Source organism: Pseudopodoces humilis, chromosome 13, assembly GCF_049639895.1.
Source record: "Pseudopodoces humilis isolate 2021_Gansu_Grassland_sample_001 chromosome 13, ASM4963989v1, whole genome shotgun sequence".
In the NCBI taxonomy this organism is placed as follows: Eukaryota; Metazoa; Chordata; class Aves; order Passeriformes; family Paridae; genus Pseudopodoces; species Pseudopodoces humilis.
Genome location: NC_142212.1, coordinates 3,947,621 through 3,966,831, shown reverse-complemented (window position 1 = coordinate 3,966,831; position 19,211 = coordinate 3,947,621). Strand labels below are relative to the sequence as shown.

Genomic DNA, 19,211 nt, shown 5'->3' with positions numbered 1-19,211 from the left:
CCTAAGTAGGAGTTGCAGTCCCTTTTCTGCTGTTGCTGGTTAATAAGGCTGTTGCTTTGTAAGCACCACCTAGAAACAGCTTAGATTTACTAAATGCAGTAAGTGGGAGTAATGTTTGACTTCAGCTGTGTGGAAGCTGAAAGGAAAATGTAAGGAAGAGGTGCCAGCAAGGCCCCATCAGGACTGGTAAAGCTGGAGCTATAGTTTCCCAAGTGCTACGTTAGCTGCAGTTTATTTTCTTGGGCTCCCACGAAAGTTCTAAGATAAACATTAGAGTCACTTCTGTAAAGGGACACATAAATTAAAAATACTGGTTTCAATGACTCAGATGTGCAATGTGGTTTTATTTTCCAGCTCTGAGCAAAGACCTGTGGTACTGACATCCAAATCCAGATTCACCTTCTCTGTTTCTGTGCTGGACCTGGACCTGAAGCCCTATGAAAGCATCCCCCACCAGTACAAACTTGATGGTGAAATAGTCAACTATTACCTGAAGAATGTACAGGCCAAAGAGGACCCAGTTATGTCCAACCTCTTCAAGGAGAATGAAGACTGCACATTAGTTCTCCATAAAGTGTAACCATTCCCTTAAGGTTATTTTTATTCAAACAGATGAGAAAGTGAAAGATTATTGGAATACAGTTATGGTGATTATTTTTTCTTTTATATTGTGTTCAGTGCATTTTTCAGCTGTGAATGTTTTTGCTTTATAAAATGATTTCTAATTGGTAATGCCTTCTCAGAGACCTGGGATAGCAGTAAGCCACACGTTTGCTAGATAACCTTAATGAATGTATTTAATGTGACAGAACAGGTAATGTGCCATACCTTGGAACTAGAGGACAGATCAAATTAATACAAAGTCTGCTTCCTTAGAATTGAAAGAGCACAGAATTTAAAGGTTTCCTGAAATATTGCACTAACTTAGAAAGCCTAATTACTAACAAGAGAATTGCCTTGGAGCCTGTGCTTTGAGTCTCCCTCATCCCTGCTAAAGGAGGGAGTGCTCTGGCAAAACCTATACAACACTTTAGCATTACTCCACTGAAAATACAACCATGCAGTGGCTGATCTGTGGAACTGCCCTGGCACTGCAGAACATTTAAGTACTAATGCATGGACTAGGAACACCAGGCTGCCTCCAGAAGTTATGTGATCACCTTGTATCTACCTAAAGCTTCTGAAATGAAGTGCAAAGGTTAAGGTAAACAACCTTGAGTTTTACATAATAGTTGTGCTTAACTCACCTGCCATGCTGGTTTTTATTGTTTCTGTATCTTATATGCTGCTATTGGAGGTGAAATCACAGCTCGCTCTTGCCTAATTTAGATTGAGCTATAAGAATATATTCTGAGTTTTACAGATAATTTCAGGTCTTTCAGATAGTGTCAAACACTGGCACTCTTACACTGATGCCTCACACTGCTTAGCATGAGCAGCTGCTTTCAGTCTCTTTTGCTTTAAATGGCACAGGGAAAAGGTGACAGAATCCCATTTTCTTTCCTGCAGCTGCAGTGGGTCACTCTTGTGCCAGGGTGTGCTTGTGTCAGTGCTACATATGAGCAGTGCTCTGTGCAGCTGAAGGCTGGGGAGGTGCTGCAGTAAAGCCATCCCTGGAGAAAATCCTGAGCTGGAACTGAAGGGTATGGCCAAACCTGAGGGTACAGTGAGAAAATCTGCAGCTCCTTTTCCCTCAAGGACAACACCCCCTGAATGGTGCAGAGATGCTCCTCCAGCCCCAGTGAACAGCTCTTACCTGGATACAGCCTGTGTTTACCAGTAATGGTGTTCAGGGTCATGTATCTTAACTCCTAAAAACAGATTTATATTGGGACCTCAGTGTAACCTTTGAATTGTTCCACTTTATCTGAAATTCAAAAATAGGATCCCCTGTACCTTGGCACAATTCAAGGAAGAAATGTGAAACACAGAGCCACCACTACCCCTGTGCCAGAGACCTGAGCTGTCAGTGTTGGCATCCAGTGCCAGGAGCCCTTTGGGGCAGGGCCTGAGATTTGAGATTACAACAGTGCAATGAGCTGGCAGCAGGAATAACCCCTTCTTCCCAAAGAAAACCTGGAGGGGAGAGAGCTACTTCTAAATCCAGAAACCCTCCAGCTATTAGAAAGAGAAGGAAGGAAGGACCCTGCACGGCTGGGAAGTTTCCAGGTTTTTATGCTGTAACTTTACACATATTTCATATGCAAACAGCAGTGTCTGTGCTGAGCAAACAGTTTTGTTTTCAGGCAAGGAGGAGGGAGCTAAAGATGAACTGAACTAAAGGTTACACAAAACCAGCCCAACCACTTCCATGTCAGTGGAGAAGAAGGAATGGATTTTGCCTGTGTACTGGATTCCAAACTTAAAATGAGCCTGCCTTATCTAACAGAGAGTTCCATTGATCAGAACCCAATCTCTGGTGTTGCTCAGCTGTTGAGTCTGGCAGAAACTAGGCTCTGGTCTGTCAGTTTTTCCTAATCTACCGTAACAGTGAGAGACCATTTCAGTGATCAAACACTGGATTATTACATTTATGGGATTAGAAACATAGTGTTGCTTTAGTTCAGATTTCTCCACCTCTTTTCCCAGTGCTGCATGGAGTGGGCAGTTGTGCTGCCGGGGGCTCCAGCTGCTCTGGCCTTGGAAAGGGGGGCTCTTATCACATGAGATCCCAGAGCTGTGGGTTTGGGCTCTTGGTTCCAGGAACTGTTACTCCCCACCTGAAAAGTTCCTGACTTCCAGTCACATCGCTTTGGTTGGGGTGCAGGGCTAGTGCAGAGCAGGAGCTCCTGGAAACACAGAGTTCCCAGATGGGCTCATGGCACATCTGATAGAAAGGAAGGGAGAGGCAAGCCATTGGTCTGATTTGTTTTGTGTCTTCAGGGATGAATGTGTGAAAGGTGATGCTTGGCTAATGTGTTACCATAATTTCCTCATGGAAGTCAGAAATGCAAAGGAGGTGCTGCAGTGGGCAGGAGGTGACTCACCTGTTCCCAGGGGTGTCATGGGCCTCTCTGGGTTAGATTAACGCTGTTTCAACACTCACCTCGTGGAACAAAGTTACTTCATACAGTTACCTTTGGGTTTTTTAGCATTGTTACGTCTTTGAAATCTTCAAATTGTCTTCTTCGACCCTAATTTAATGAGTAAACTATTTAACTCTTTGTTCTAGGAGTCTCTTACTGTTCTCTTGTCATTTTAAAATCACTGTACTTTAACAGAGCTGTGAAATGAAATGGATTTTTATGGACTTGATTTTGACAGTGCATGATCTTTTAACAATTTCCAGGTATCTAGAAAATGTTAAGAAGATAAACCACTCTGGTACATTGATGATTCAGAAAGATAAATTTATAATGAAATCACTCTGTACATGTAACTATTTTATTTGGCATTTTTGTATTTAAATGGCTGTATTTATTTTCATGTCATGACAATTTATATATAACGTGCCATAATTGTACAGATAGCATGTTTTATGAGTATGGTTTCTAAATGGAAAATAACTTAATGTTTATATTCAATAAAATTATAGACTGTGTAACACAATATCTTAATTAAAACTACTTTTGAAATTGCTGCCTGGTGTAAGTAATGCTGGCATTCATTTTTCTGAGCCCACCACTTTGATCAGGTTCTCGATGGCTGCCTCGATCCCGAAGAGCCGAAGCGCGCTCCGGAACCTGCCAGGGATGCTCTCCACACTCATCCTCTGCTCCAGGACTGCAGGAGAAACAGAGCAGTGCAGGTTATTTTCCAAGAGTTGCAGCAGTGCTGACAGCAGGTGGGTAAAAGCAGGATAGCTGTAGGGTTTGTGAGCCCTTGGAGATTACACAGGAGGTGAAGTGTAGCTGCTGCTGAATTGGGGCGGGTTTGTCTGGTTGGGCTCTGGGAGCTGGAGTTTCACGGCCAAAACCAGGGCCTGGCAGCTCAGGAACAGTCCCTGAAGTGACTGAGGTTACCTTGCTTTGGTGCCTTGGGCAGAAGATCCAGGACAGGTGTCGTGGTCCCTTCTTTATCCAGATGGATCTTCCAGACAATCATCAATTCAAACCTGTACAAGGTGCACAGGAAAGGCAGTTCAGGTTAACCAGGTACTGTCTTTGAGGTTCCTTCAAAGCAGAAAGTGCAGCAGGCGTGAGGCTCAACCTTGTACTCTGCAACAACATTCACCTCATGTAATGCAAGGAACCATCTCAGGATTCAGGAACACATCAGTCCAAAGACAAGGAAGGGTTCTGGCTACATCCAGATTTGCACAGTGCAGTAAAAATGAGAGGAAAGCAAAGGAGAGCACTGAGTGTCCCCTGTTTCTATCCCTCATGTAATACCTACTCTCAGGATCAGGTGCTGAGAACAGGAAACTTGTTTCAGAAGTTTTTGCATAAATGGTGATGTGCTGGGCTTGGCATAAGGGCTGCCCCGCTACTCATGGCCTTTTTAGACTGATGGCAGGTAGACATCTGTCCAAGGCCTACATTCCTTTGCTTTTAATTAAAAAGGGAAATAAAGCGTAACACCATCATTACTTCTTCAGGAATAGTGTTGGTGATTGTGCAAGGCCAGTCACAGCTTTCAGTGGGACGAGATCACTGCACCATCCCCAGGCAACAGCGAGGCAGGAGCAGAGTCCAGAACAACATCCACAGCAGAGCTGCTGCTTTACAGCTCCCTTTGTTCCCTCCAACCCTCAAGTCCCTTACTGGAGGGTAAGGCTTTCCTAATCCAGAGCTGGTCTGCACAGCGAGTCGGTGTGAGGAGGAAGGTCCCTTTCTCAATGGTGTTCAACCCATCATGACTCTAAGAGTTCCCTTCCAATGTGATTTATCGGCCTTTTGCCACTTCATTTTTACAAATCCTTTGTGAATTTGTGCACAGCTTGTTCTGGCATTTTGCAAACAAATTTCTATGGCAGGCTGTTTTCTACCAAGCCACTGAAATCACTTTTATATTCCAGTGTTTCATGACTGTGGTGGAGAGGGAATGAGGGTAATGGAATTGGCACCAGAGGAGAAACTGTAAAATAAAGCAAGTTCTTCCCTATCTGGGATAGCCAAAGGACAATTCATTCCTGCATCCCTAAGATAAAGCATTTAGTTTTATAGGGCAAGTCTGGCTGAATGAAACAGCATCATCTGTTAGTTTGTTTGCTAGTTCTACACACAAACATAATGAAGGGAGCTGTGTCTTATTTCCATATAAATTAAAGCATGTCAAAGCAAAGTCTAACAGGAGAAGGGAACAGTCTGGTCCCATCACAAAATAATTACTTTTCATGCCCCTTACAGAATTTTTGACAGTGACAGTTGCACCATCTTACATTTAACTGTAAGGATTTTTTTTTTCCCCTGCTGAAAATCCCAAATGAGAGATGGAACATCTCTTACAGGAAGGCCTGTGTAACTCCTCACCTGTGTAAATACAGAAATGCATTTATTGGCTTACCCAGAAATTTTGGGGTTCTTTAGAATGATAAAATCTCCCAGCAGTCCTTCTGGAAGGGTCACAATGTCAGGATACTTGGCCTGTGAACAAAAAGATTCAACTGGTTCATAAAAACCACAGCAGATAAGGTGGTTCCTACCCAGTGCTCCCCAGTCACAGTGGATTGCACTAAGTTAAGACTAACAATACTTTCTGAAATTCTGACTTGTTGGTTTATTTTTTTTTGAGATTCTTATATAAAACCCAAGAAACCTTGAAAAAACATTTTTAATTTAACTAAGTTCAGTAATTGGATTAATAACATCTTATAATACATCACCCTGTCACCCCCCTGCCTCTGTGAGTGATGACACGTCACTGGTACGCTCTAGTTTGAGGTGGACACCAAGCTCCACACAAGGCTTTGAAAGAGTAATTAAGGCAATGAGATGCCAAAATAACCAATGTTAGCAAAATATGGGACAACAGTAACATCATCAAACATAAAAATACTGGCTCATATTAAAATCCCATGTTTCTGGGAATTATTTTCAGTTACTACAATGTGCAAAGGTTGATGGTTGCTCCATTACTTTGTTAGTCAATCTGATGTGATTGATGTGCCTTGTGAAAGCCCCAGAACTTTAGAGCTATTTTAAAAGCATGTGAAAGAACTCATGGCTCTGTATGGATCCTGCAGGTGCCAGGTTACCCAGAGAATGAGGGGATGCACAGACACCCAGCACCAAGGAATAGCATCCAGCAGGGACGTGCTGCTGGAAAAGGAAATGGAATGGAGCCACAGACTCCAGGGCTGTGCCCTGCTTGTCCTGCCTCGTGTGCTGGACACAAAGCTGTGTTCCAAACCTTGCAGTTTATAAAGTGTGAAAAGTCTCCCAGCCTGAATCATTCCACAGAGCTCCCAGTACAAGCAGCAGGTCTTATGGAAAAGGAGCAGGAGAGCTCAGCTTTGAGCAGCACTGGAGAAAATGAGTTTGGTTTTATGGGATTACGCCTCATCTGGCAGAGCAAAATTGCTACCAGATGTGACCTTGCTCTGGTTTAGGAATTTCTGACAAACTGAAGGGGGGCTGTGCAGGATGCCAAATGACATAAAACACATGGAATTTGCTCATTTTAATTTCTACCCAGTATCCAGCACTGTATTTACTGTGAGGATAACAACCATGATCTATCCTGGGAACACAGACACAGAAGGGAGGACACTGAGCAGGGCCGTTACAGTGTTAGAAGTGTGGCTGATCAAAGGTCACTCATCCGGCAGAGCAGGGATCCTCTTCCAGCTTTACTCCCTGTGGAATTATGCCCCTCTGATAACAAAACAAGTTTTCCAGGCTTTCCTCCTCCAATAACCCATGCCTGATTTCCATTATGAGCCTCTCCTTGCCTGGTGTCAGAGGCCAGGGAGGACTGAACGAGCCTTCAGCTCCAGGCTGTAGATACTGGGAATGCAGGATTAGCTTCTACCTGGAACTCAGCTGGGGCATCCCTCATTTACAAGGGATCCCAAGTATCCCATAGCTAAACACTGAGTCACACTGCATCTGCCCATACCCAGACATTTGGGATCCACCAGAGAAACCAGGTCAGAGGAACCAGGTAAGAGTTACAATTGCCAAAACTGAAATGCTCCCAGGGGCTGTCTCAGGAGTTCCTCTGCAGCTGCCGTGACGGACACGTTCCCCCCTGTAAATATCCTGTGTGTGGGGTATTTATGCTCTATGGAAGCCAGAGGCAACTCAAGGAAATCCAGTGTATGATTTTCTGTGGAAAAGCTTCCCTGTACCTGGGAGAGGGAGCCCAGGTGAGTTCTGCACACAGCGAGGGCCGTTCTGTGCCTTCCCTCAGTGCCGGGGCTCTGGCAACCAACCTGAATGCTGAGAGAAGCCAATCCTGTGCAAAATTCACAGGATTTGGGATAAAATCCAGCTTTGCAGTGGGAAAGGTCATATTTTAGCTATCCACAAAACCACAACTACCTACGTCCCTGTTTGCTATAACCCGAGTCCTGGCAGCGGCTTGAGGCAGCCCCGGCGCAGATCCGTGCGAGGATCCTGGCTGCCATTCCCACCTTCCACCAATGCCCAGTGGGAGCAGGAAGCAAAACTACCACACCCAGGATCAAGCAGCAGCCTTAAACACTGACAATTCCAGGAATGAACTCTGGGAAATGCAGTCACACAATCTGCCTCTAATATTCCACACAGAAAATACAGGTTCTGAATCCCACAGTTAAAACACGGCAGGTGACTGAACAACGAGGCACAGGGATGAGCATGGACAGATCCCCAATTCTAAACGCTCTGTGGGTACATTACCACATCATCTTCTCTGGTGAGCAACTTTTTCCTTGAGGAAAAGCAAAGCTGAGCAAGCAAACCAGAGTAGCAGGATGAGCTGAGCCACTGAAAGGTCTCTTGGGAAAGTCAGGAACTCCTGAGGGATCCTGTAAACCAGACCCAAGGCAAGGGAAAGAGATCCCATCAAAGACATGATAGCAGATGGGAAGGATCAGCTACAACTGCATTAAGCAAAACCTGACTTTAATCAAGAAATATCTTTCCTCAGATGACTTTTAAATGTCAGCTTATGATCAAAACCAAAAGTCCAAGCTATTATTACTCCTAGACGGAAATCGTTTTTCCAGCTCCTTCAGGAGTCCAAGCAGGGAATCTTATGGGAACTTTTGTCTCGAACAGAATAGTCTCAAACCACAAAGGGACCGTGGTGATGGAATGCACAGCTTTCCCCTGCTCCCATGACAGATTTTATACACACGTGGAGCCATCCCAGGGAATACACTTGTAGCAGCTATTTCTCAACAAAATATATTATTCTGCAGCTGTTTAAAGCTGCATTGCAATTTTCTGCACACAAAATCTCTGCTAAGGAAAATGTTATAAATGTGTTCAGCTTAAGAGCTGTAGCTACAAATGCAAAGCAAAATTGGCAAGGGAGATGCCAGATAAAAGCAGATAAATTTGCTTCTGTCCCACTTAGCAAGAACACACGACTGCTCCCAGCTGGAACAGGTCCCTTTTACTGCTAATTCGGAACTTGCTGTTCTGGAAGAAGGACATAAATAAAGAGTTATGGTACCATGAGCTCTCCTATAGGGAGAAGCAATTTCTAAATCTGCCCAGGAGGCTCCACTTGGGCTCTGATTTGGGTGATTTCTCTGTATGGTTTGCTCAGCTAAGGCCACGTTATCATCCACTGAAATCATACATGGCTGGGAGCACCAAGACCTCAAATCCCAACACTGACATAACACCAGTAATTTTTTAAATGAATTTCACTAAAGCAATAAAGGCACATTTAGAAAGTGGAAGTTTCTCATTTTGTGCAACTAAAGGAACTGTAACCAAGAACAGATAATAATGCACTTTCACCCTTCAACTAAATTACACCCCATAGAAACACTGCATTTTCAGAATGGATTTATGAAGCTTCACCACTCGTAATTAAGTCTCAGAATAAATACAGCTCCCGTCTTCCCATCATGAGGGAAAGTTCCTCAAGCAAACCAGTCCTGCTGGTGATCCCTGTGATGCCAATCACCCAAACCTCCGGCGCCAGCAGAACCAAGGGCGAGAAGAACATGAGAACAAAGTGGTTTTCTCTAAAATGATGAAGTGGTTTTGTCCCCGTGGCAGTCCCAGCCCACCCCCCATGCTCAGTCCTCTGCTTTTAAAATTAAAATCGCAAGTGACACAACAGCACACAAGTCTCACTTTTTAGGAGAGGAAAGGAGAATTTTGGGAGCAGATTTGAGGGCCTATAAGAAAGTCTGACAATGGCAAATAGTGACAGGAAAACAGGGAATAGCTTCCCACTGACAGAAACCAGGGATGGATGGGATATTGGGAAGGAGTTGTTCCCTGTGAGGGTGGGGGTACCCTGGCACAGGGTGCCCAGAGCAGCTGTGGCTGCCCCATCCCTGGAAGTGCCCAAGGCCAGGCTGGATGGGCTTGGAGCAGCTTGGGACAGTGGGATGAGATGATCTTTAAAGGTCCCTTCCAACCCCAGCCATCCAGGGATTTTATAAATAACAGTTTGAACGTCACCTTGGACAGGGCAAATCCTTGCAAACATTTACCAGAATCTCTCCCACGCTCAGGACACGTCTGGCTCCCTCCTGTAGCACAGGCACAGCTGGTTGGTTACTTGGATAAAAAGTGCTCTGCACCCACCTAGTTTCAGACCAGGCCTTTTTATCAGCCCAGATCTGTGACTGATGCCTTTGCTAAGATTCCATCTTGCAGCTTCCTCTTGTAGATTAGTCAATGTTCTGCACAAGTACCTGAAGCCACTGACCACCAGCCCCAAATCCAGTGGCCTTTACTCATTGCCAGTGAAATCTCTCTGCTTTGTTCTTTCTTTCCTTTTCCCTTGATTACAGCTTCTCTTTTTTGGCCCCTGCTCTATTTTCACTGCCACTTATTTTCCTCCTTCCATATTTCCATAACATTATTATTTTTTGTGCGTGACTCAGCCATGATTCAGTTTGTCACTATGCTCACAATGTGACCAATAATTTTCCATAATTTTTGTATTTTCCTAATTGGATCTAGGCTGTAGGTCTACAGAAGAGCCAACCCAGCATAACCAAGACCTGAGTACACAAAATTCTGTGTCTCATTTCCTTTCAATATCACTTTGTCATATGGCAACCGTGTGTTTATCTGCAACTTAATTACAGCAGACTGAGAATAAATTAAAATACATACTGGAGGTTTATTTTTGTGAGGAAAAATAGAATTAAATGAACACAAACCCTCAGGAAGAACAGGAAGGGATAGATCATAAACAGGGAACACAGAGGCTGCAGATACTTTTTCTTCACTTTTTTCTTGCTGGGCAAAAGACAAATCTTCTCTCCAGTACTTCTCTTTAAAATGATCAAGGTAAAAGATCTTCACTAGTTCATGAATGTTTTAAGCCCCACATTCTTCTAGCTTAAAATTCTTGGGGTTTTTTTTGGCATTTTATTCAAGCTTTAAAATACACTAAGTTGGCTGTGGAGCCACCTTCTGGCCCAGCTCCAAGCCCAGGGCACAGGAACTCACTGGGATGTTGTGGGAAAGCACTGTCACTGCCCCATGACATTTATTTTGGTGGAAATACACAGAAAACCAGCAGAGCTCAGCAGTTCTGTTCTTCCTCCACAACTTCACCGACACATTAGTTCTCGTTCTATTGTATTTTGAGTCCCCTGCCCTCCCTCTGCAGCTAGGTATAATTACATATTTCTTGATGATAAACTTTATAAATGGCACGGTGTGGAAGTCAGCAGAGATGTCTAATTTAGCAAGGGATGATGAGCAGCCAAGGACAATACAGAGATGAAAAATTATGGAAGGAAAAAAGATGTCATATTGCAGAGCAGCATGAAGTATCAACAATTTGGGAAGAAAGAATTGTGAGCCAAATTTTTAATAATCTGAAGGAAGCAGACTGTAGGGAAGGCATTTTTAGGAGAGAAATTAAGCCAAGTTTGTGTTTTCTTCCATTACAACAGAAGTAAGAGACCTCATGGATCTTTATTTTTTTCTGTATTGAAGTTGCTGCAAGATTCTCTCTAAGCCTTTTCGATGTCTTAAGAAAAGGATCCAGAATTGCATAAAGAATTTGGATTTGAAATACCCCAGAAAAGTTGATTATCAAATGTGGCCCAACTTGCTTTTGTACAGTTTACATTATCAAGCTCATCCAGACAGTACAATTTAAACATCATCTAAATAAAAGCATCTGAATTTAGTTAATTACTTGGCTCTAATGCTGTGTTAGTTTTTTCCTAAGTAGGCAGATTAATTTTAAAAATAAACCATAGGACACAATGAAGAGCATCTAGTTCATCTAAATTAGCTCAAGGTTAGGCATTTACTTTTAAAAGGGTGTGATTAAAAAGAGTTTTTAGACAAGGTACTCAGCTTATGTTCATCATTTATTGCTGTGGTTTTTAAATCTTTCTCAAAGGTCTGAAGACTTATTTGCTTCAATGTGGGCAAATTTATCTTACTTGGAAAAGACAGGTGTAGTCATAGATCCACCTGGACCATCCAAAATACCATTTTCATTTCTCACTAAGAGTTATAAACTGATAGAGAGGTCAATCACTTAGAGCAAATTGTCCCACAGCAGAGGGAGTTTGGCCAAAATCTCCCTGTGCTGTCCTGCTGGTGTCCTAAGGAGCAGCTGTGCCCTGACCTTCACTGCACACCAGTCACAAAGGAGGAACCTGGGCTGGCACAAAACAACCCAAAAACCTCCTGTGGGACTTGCACTCAAAGCTGTGCTCCAGTTTTTAGCTCCACCTAGATTTGCTATCAGTGACAAATTGCCAAGTCCACAGCACAACTCCTGAATGTGTACAAGAATCACTCACCCAGCCTCCAGAAGAATCAGCTTTTTCCTTAAACATACACAGGTATGTCCATGTGCATCCTCCTTACACAAAAACCTCTGCAGTATTTCTATTACTCTTCCTATATTTTTCCTATTCTTCCTTCTATTGAGCTTTATAAAAATTTTAACATCTGCATTAGATAAAAAGTGAAGCTTTACCTGTAGACCTGTGTTTTCTATAAAACATACACTGTAGATACACTGAAATCTTTCCCACAAGACACCCATCCTCTTTTAATGGTTCTACAAAGCATTACATTTTGGACAGGCTCCACAGAAATTTGCCACCCAGTAGCTTTCATTTCTCTGGTTATTTACAATTATCAGCTGCTCATGTGAAAATAAATATTAACATGCAGTGCTGAAGTGCCTGTTGCTATCAACAGGAGCAGGAACGGGTCCAGCTGAAAAGCCCTTGAAAGCTTTAAACCCATTGAATTCTTTTCATGTCATGCCCAAATACAGCCCTTTAGATCTGGCTGTCAACAACACGACATTTCAGATTTCCAAACGCATCCTTAGCACGAACAAGGACACAGTAAATATTCTTGAGAAGACACAAACATCTGCAAGAAGAGATTCACCAATTTATAATTATTGTATGTGTGAGAGTGTAAAGTGGCAATCCACTGGTAAATAACAGGCTTGCAAAATTGGTCAACTGTCCTCAAACTTTGATCTACTCAATGAATTCCACAAGAAAGCTGCAAAACCTCCCCAAAAAACCAAAATAGAAGCAAAAAAAAGGAACACTGAAAACTTGTAGCACTATATGTGTGCAAACTATGCTATACTTTTGATCAAATCTCTCACAACAAGTTGGCTTTTGACTCAAATATCTATGTACTGGCGAGTAGAAAAGAATTCACGGCAGTAAGGAGAATTCTTTAGTGTATCCAGGAGGAGAAATCACAGGCAGCTGCCAGGCAAAAACATCTCCTTATGCTCTACTTTATTTGGTTTATAAAGGCCAAAGTTGCACTGCCCAGGAATGTTGTGTGATGCGTGTGGATAAATATTTGTTTTATTGCTTAGGTACTGCAACAACACAAAGAGCACTGCTAATACCAACAGCAGCTGCCAGTGCAATTCATTCACTTTCAATGCAAACTTGAGGCATTTCACAATTTCAGTTTCAGTTGCTGGCCTTGCAGAAACATTTCAAAACTCTTGGTAACAATATGTTTAGTTCTGGTAGAAGCCCAGCTGAAAGGAAAGTAGTTACTACTAAAATTTTCTCTTTTTCCTTCGGTTTCCCAAGCAATCGGTTTAGTTCTCTTGTGTTTTTAAAGCTAGAAAGAAGTAAAGTGACCCAAACATTCCTGTGTGCAAACATGGTGAATGTTTAAAGTTTTCTTTGTGTACTAAGCAGGAGATTTGTCCTCAAAGCTGTGGAATAATGCCCGCTGCAGCCTGGATCCTGGAGCACCAACCCTTCCCAGCCTTTCACACAGATGGATCTGAGGAAGGAGACCTCAACCCTCTCGTGTAAAAATAGTTCAAGAAAAAGGAAATTAAAGCAACAGACAAAAGGAAGATTTCCATTCCCAGAATTTAAATGTGGAGTTAACCCCAGCTCATATAAAAAGATGAGGCTGTAACACTCAGGCTTCCATTCCCAAACCCAGGCTGAGTCCCACAGCAGGAACCAAAGACAATCCCATGCAAAAACTCGAGAAGACAGGCAAGCACCATAATGTTATTTAAAATGGAGTTCTGGATTACTTCAATATTAATTTTTCCACTGTAGAAAGACCTCTGGATGACTCTTCCCAAACACACTGAGCTCTAACATCTGAGACCTCCAGCATATTCTTCACCTTTGGCTTTTCCTATTTTTTCTCCCTCCCTGTTTTGGACTCAGCTCCTGCATTTCTTGCAGCTGCCCCTGCCAGTGCAGAAGTAGCACTGTCTAGACTATGCACATACTTGTGCCTCCTAAAACCTCTTAAAATAATTCCAATTGTAGCTGTACAGCTCCTAGACCTCCAAAATCACATTTCTGATCTCTAGCATACCCCTATGAATTCAGAATTATTGTCTAACTGTTCAGTCCTGATTAACTCACAGGATCTTTCTTGCTAATTCCCATGAGACAAAAATACCACTCAGTTACCAAAATACTTGCTGTGAATGGACCTTATAAAACATCCCAACTTGCTGAAACAAAATCAGTTTATTCCACCTTGGACAATTCATGTTGTGTAATAGAAGTAAAGGCCATGAAATATAGAAAAAGTAGCAAATAAAGAATAGAAAAATAGAATATCCGGTGTTGGAAGGGACCCACAGGGATCATTGATATCAAAGCCTGTGCAAGCATTTCCACAGGGATAGTCCAAGAGGGAAGCTGGGATGGTCAAGCACGTGGGATGTGCTGGCACAACAGGAATTACAAGGGAATCCATCTCTGTCCCCAGCCCCAAACTTCTCATCTTGTATCATGAAAACAAAACTCAGTGTTTCAGAAATAACTCTTCTTGTTCTCCAGTCATTTGATGATTCCTCCAGTTCCCAAAGGAAAGGGAACACACAACATTTAATGTGAAGAACAGAGAGAAATCATAATAAAAATGTAAATTGGCAAAGTCTGTCTGATCTTGGGAAAAACCCAAACCACGCCAATGTTCTCCTTCAACAAGACATGCTTCTAAACCATACACAGAGCCATCCAGAAAAACATAACCTGTTCAGAGGTTTTTTTTTTTTTTGTTTTTAACATTTCCCTCTTGGAAGATGACACAGGGGGAACTGTGCTGGAGTATCAGGAGACAGACAGCTCCTGTTTGTTTGGAGTTGCCGAAGTTTGGCCATAAATGCCAGTCAGTTCTTAAAGCAAACATAATTAATCACTTTACGGGTGTTTTGAACTTGTAGTCAATTCTGAATTTTGTGCACTGTGGAATTATAAATCTCTGGAAAGATGATAATCAAAAATACCAATATGGTATTAACAGTTACATTAAAAAATGAGATACCTGTACATACACACACACATCTGGCCATTCTGCCCCTTCAGACTCTCACTGGTAGCTGCAGAACTGCTGTACAAATAATTTTTGCCATTGTCCACTAATTCACCCAAACAAATCATTTGATGCTACTGTTTGTAATGGGAAAAACATGAATCAACAGGCAAAGACAACTAATTTTCAAATCTAAAAGGAAACCACAAGAAAACTTTGTTATTGTCCTCAAAGTGTCTTCTTGTCCCAGCTGCCAACAAATCCTTCGTTTTGACTAAAATGCTTCAAAATATTTGTGTCCTCAGTTTACATCTCCTTTCTGAGACAGTCTCTCAGTGGAGAGGCATCCTGTTACTAATTCCTGCTTGAGTTTAAAACCAAAGGAAAAACATCTGAAGCCCCAAACAACAGGGATATCAGTAGCAAGTCACAGGAACCCAGCCCTGTCTCCCTGCTGGCATCTTAAACCACTGGTTTTATCTGTAAGATCAAGTTGAATTTTCACATGTCAGTTCTGATACAGTCTGAGATGACAACAGTGCACAAGAGAAGCTTTAAAAAACAGATGCATTCACTTTTTAGAGAAGTACATAGCGTTTTATATGGAAATGGAAAGTGCAACCAAGCATGATGAAAAGAATGGAAACCAGATGAAAAGGGCAAACAAATAGAGAAAGGCCATTAAAATAATTACATACTCTTATTTTCTATAATTAATATATTTAAAATGCAGACTTTTCTATGTTCAATTTTTTCACTATTTCCTATATATAAATTATATGTTTCTAGATACTGTTATTTAAAACACAGAATTTTCTATCTGTTCATTATAGCCTAATCCTTATTTAAGAGAAATGCTGTTCCTTTGCTCTGGTGGGATGTAACTGCCTTTTGAAAAAATTGAACTGGGTCTGAGAGGCAATGACACCAATGAAAATCTACAGGAGGGTTATGGCTCACGCTAGAAACTGAACAACTGCTGCAAAACACAATTATTTTAGAAAAAAAGCTGGAAACCTCCAAGTTTTATTGATGAGTAAGAATGCTCAATACTGGCACAGGAGAGAAACCAAGCCCCAAGCTGAGCTCTTTGTTCTGTTTCAGACACACAGAAGATGTGCTGAGTTGAGTATTTTGGAAAAACATGACTCAGCAAATAGCTGAAACACAACTCCCCATTACATAGGGAAGTGTCACGATCTGAACCTCAAAAAAGAAGTGATATTATTTGAGAGAAAGGCAGGAGGACAGGGGAAATCTTCCACAAATCCTTACAATGGCCAGGGTTTTAAAGCTGTGTTTTTTCAAGATGAGCAACTTTCTTTGAAACACCAAAGTGAACAGCTCTAGGTAATGTTATAATAAAAATTCCACTAAATTTCTTCACTGATGCACATAGAGGCAATATGTAAAAGCTTAAATTTCAGGTAGCTCTGAAGAAAGGCTTTACAAATTACTGAAAATTACTCTGTCTGGTCACTGCCATTTTAGATACAATTTGAGAAAAACACACCACAAATTAAAACTGATGCTGTGGGATTGAACAGAAACCTAAACAAGAGGCAATGAGTTGTGGCAATAATTAGTGTCCTCAGAAAGTTATACTAATGAATATTAATATTCTATTCACTGCAGTAAAGAACTGGAATTGAGATGCAGTTACAGTTGAAAATGAAGTTTTTTAAAATGTAAATAGATCCCAGCCACACACATCCCCCATTGCAAATTTAGGTTTATTCCCACCTAATGACGTACTCCATGCTTTTTGCAATGTACTGTTAATATTTTTAAATACATGATGAAAATATGTGTTTAATATCTCAAGGTTTACCAGCAGTATTTTGTCTTGTCCTATATTTTTTTCCATAAGTATATCCATGGCCACTGATTACAGAAGGAATGCAGTAACTGGTACAGGTTTCAGAAATGCAGTGTACTGCCAATCCCAAATTCTCCATCTCATGTTCTGTGCTGACTTTAACAGTCATAAATTTTTTTCCCCATTGCTACTTTTTTCCAATAACTATAAACTTGTGTGTTTGATTTTAAAAAAAGCAAACCACATGGATAATTGCAAAGTTTAGGATTCCATCTTTCTCTCTGATCAAAACCAGCCAGCAACTACATGGACTCATCGTGACAACTAAGAGTAAAGCAATTTAAAAGTCATTCTGTTCTTATATTTCATTGGAAGGTTAAAAAAACTGCTGCTGTAATTTTCAGTATTGTCTTTTTCCCTTCTAATTCCTGAACAGAGCAGAAATAACCTCACATTCTTGAACATGGGTGTGTCTTTTTGACTCATGGAAATAATATTTTGATCAGTGTTTTAATTAAATAACAGATCCAACTTCAACACAGCCCTTCTGTAAATAACACAGCAAGCCAGGAGGCGTAAGTTAAATATTTAATAATGATATAATGTGAGAGAAAACTGTTAAAAATAAGGATGACTGTGGAACATTTAAAGCTATAGCATGTACTCCTGGTGCCAGGTGAGATGGTAACAAGTACAGTGGTTTGGGGTTCCCCAAGGAAATGGATATTTTGCAAGCATATTAAATTATAAAAGGTCTTCATGTGGCTACTGCTCACCTGTGGCACCACAAGGGAGATATCACAGAGGGTTTCAGGACAGAGATACAGAAAGGAAAATTCTGTATATGCAGGTGGCCACTGCCCTGTGGTGCTCCTAATCAGGCTATAACATGCAAAAGTAGAATATTGCAGAGTTAAAAAGGGAGGACGGGGAGTATCTGTTTTCCTTTGATGCTCAAGGAAGTAATGATAGGTCAACCAGATTGTAATTATTAAATAAAGTTATAAAGTGTGCAAAACAGCATCAGTAGGGAAGCTGTAAACCTTGGCAGCCTGCATATTTTGAAGTGGCTGAGAAAAGAACTTGTGAGGGTGAAAGGGGAGCAAAGGGAATAAAGGAATAGAAAGTAAAGCAAATAATGAGATGTGGGCAGCCAAGAGGAGTTGTCTCTGTCGTTGCCCTTCAAAAGCAGCAGGACAAGGCCCTGCTGTGGCCTCAGCCTTGCCCTGCTCCCAGCAGTGGGTTGGACTCGCTCACCTGCCCGAGCTCCTGAGCACGCTCCCGAAAGGTCGGGAGGTAATTCCAGCAGCACGGGAAATTTTCAGTGCCTGCCTGAACACATGATTCCCTCTGCCCTGCTAAGCCAGGCTACACCTGCCATCCACTGCCTCAGAGAAGGCTATTCCTGCTCTTGTCCTGCTTGGTCTGGCCATTATGCAGATAAGGTTCCATTTCTAAAAGGTATGATACAGAACTGAGTTTCAGGGTCTCTGTAGGTTGTGACCATAAACAGTTATTTCAACTCTTCTTTCTATACTCTGTACACCTTATACTTTCTATACTTCTTAAGTTGGCCTAATGATTTTTATTTTCAAGATATCCTCCTATTCCTTCAGCCTGCTGGCTTTCTTTGATGACAAAGATATTACACTGCAGGCACCTTGAAGGCTTTTGAGAAACAGAAGTTATTCCTCCTGTTTCATCATTCTCCATGTATTTAAGTGGCCCTTCAGACAGAAGATGAAAATCTAAAAGCTCTTCTCAGCATCGCAGATTCTCTTATGGCTACTTATACATTAATTTGACCTCCTCTGAGGTTTAGAGCAGGGGCACAGTAGTGAACGTTTTTCCTCCCTCCATTACCTCCTACAGAAAGCAGCAGAACTGATAAAAAGGAAAACAACAATAGTATTATTGTACACTGACTAATAGCTCTTGTTATAAGAGTTAAAGAATCCATGCCAGAGGCTCCAGCCTTCCACAGCCATTTCTCACATCCTATGGCTCTTGCTCAAGATACAAACCAACTGTGGCAGTTTGCCCCAAGATATAAAAAAATAAAAAGTTATTCTAATTATTAGTCACTGCTCTTTAGTCTGCCTCTTCTCTCCTCAAAGGACACAATTCCACATTGAAGCATCTTAACAGACCAAAACATTCCCACTGTACAACTCATTCCAACAACTGGCCGTGGGATGGACAGGCATAACATGACTTGCAGAGATTGGCAGCTTGCTCTGTGCTCTTGGATGAACTATTCCCATAAAAACAGTCAATAACAGATCCCTGAGGACACAGCAGTGTTTGCACTCACACAGAAACTACCTGAACTGTGTATGTCTGAAATCATTTGCCATCCTAGTTTGAACTTTTAGCAGAATATACAGCATTTGTTCTTTAGTTATTATGACAGGCAAGTTTATATGGAAAATTTTAATGTAAATAACAATGAAATATTAAAGGCAATCTAATTATTAATCTTACACAGATTTAAATCTTATTGAAAAGCAGCAGATGATGTCCATTCTCAAGACACTTCTTTTTTTCCAATTAAAAATCCTACATCTTCTTGA

General features: G+C 41.6%; 2 protein-coding genes across 6 annotated transcripts in view; one reads left to right on the top strand and one right to left on the bottom strand.

Moving 5' to 3' along the window:
- The window catches only part of IPPK (inositol-pentakisphosphate 2-kinase), a 49,705-nt gene extending 46,126 nt beyond the window's left edge, over positions 1–3,579 (top strand). For both annotated transcript variants that reach the window (XM_088062086.1, XM_005522210.3), the window contains one exon: positions 355–3,579. In XM_088062086.1, coding sequence (XP_087918212.1) covers positions 355–580 — 226 coding nt within the window. In that variant the 3' untranslated portion in view covers positions 581–3,579. The remainder of the gene's footprint in view (positions 1–354) is intronic.
- CENPP (centromere protein P) overlaps positions 3,371–19,211 on the bottom strand; it is a 111,670-nt gene continuing 95,829 nt past the window's right edge. For all 4 annotated transcript variants that reach the window (XM_088062090.1, XM_088062088.1, XM_014251586.2 and 1 more), the window contains exons 7-9: positions 5,446–5,525; positions 3,963–4,054; positions 3,371–3,723 (exon numbers count right to left, since the gene is read on the bottom strand). In XM_088062090.1, the coding sequence (XP_087918216.1) occupies positions 3,605–3,723; positions 3,963–4,054; positions 5,446–5,525 (291 nt within the window). In that variant the 3' untranslated portion in view covers positions 3,371–3,604. The remainder of the gene's footprint in view (positions 3,724–3,962; positions 4,055–5,445; positions 5,526–19,211) is intronic.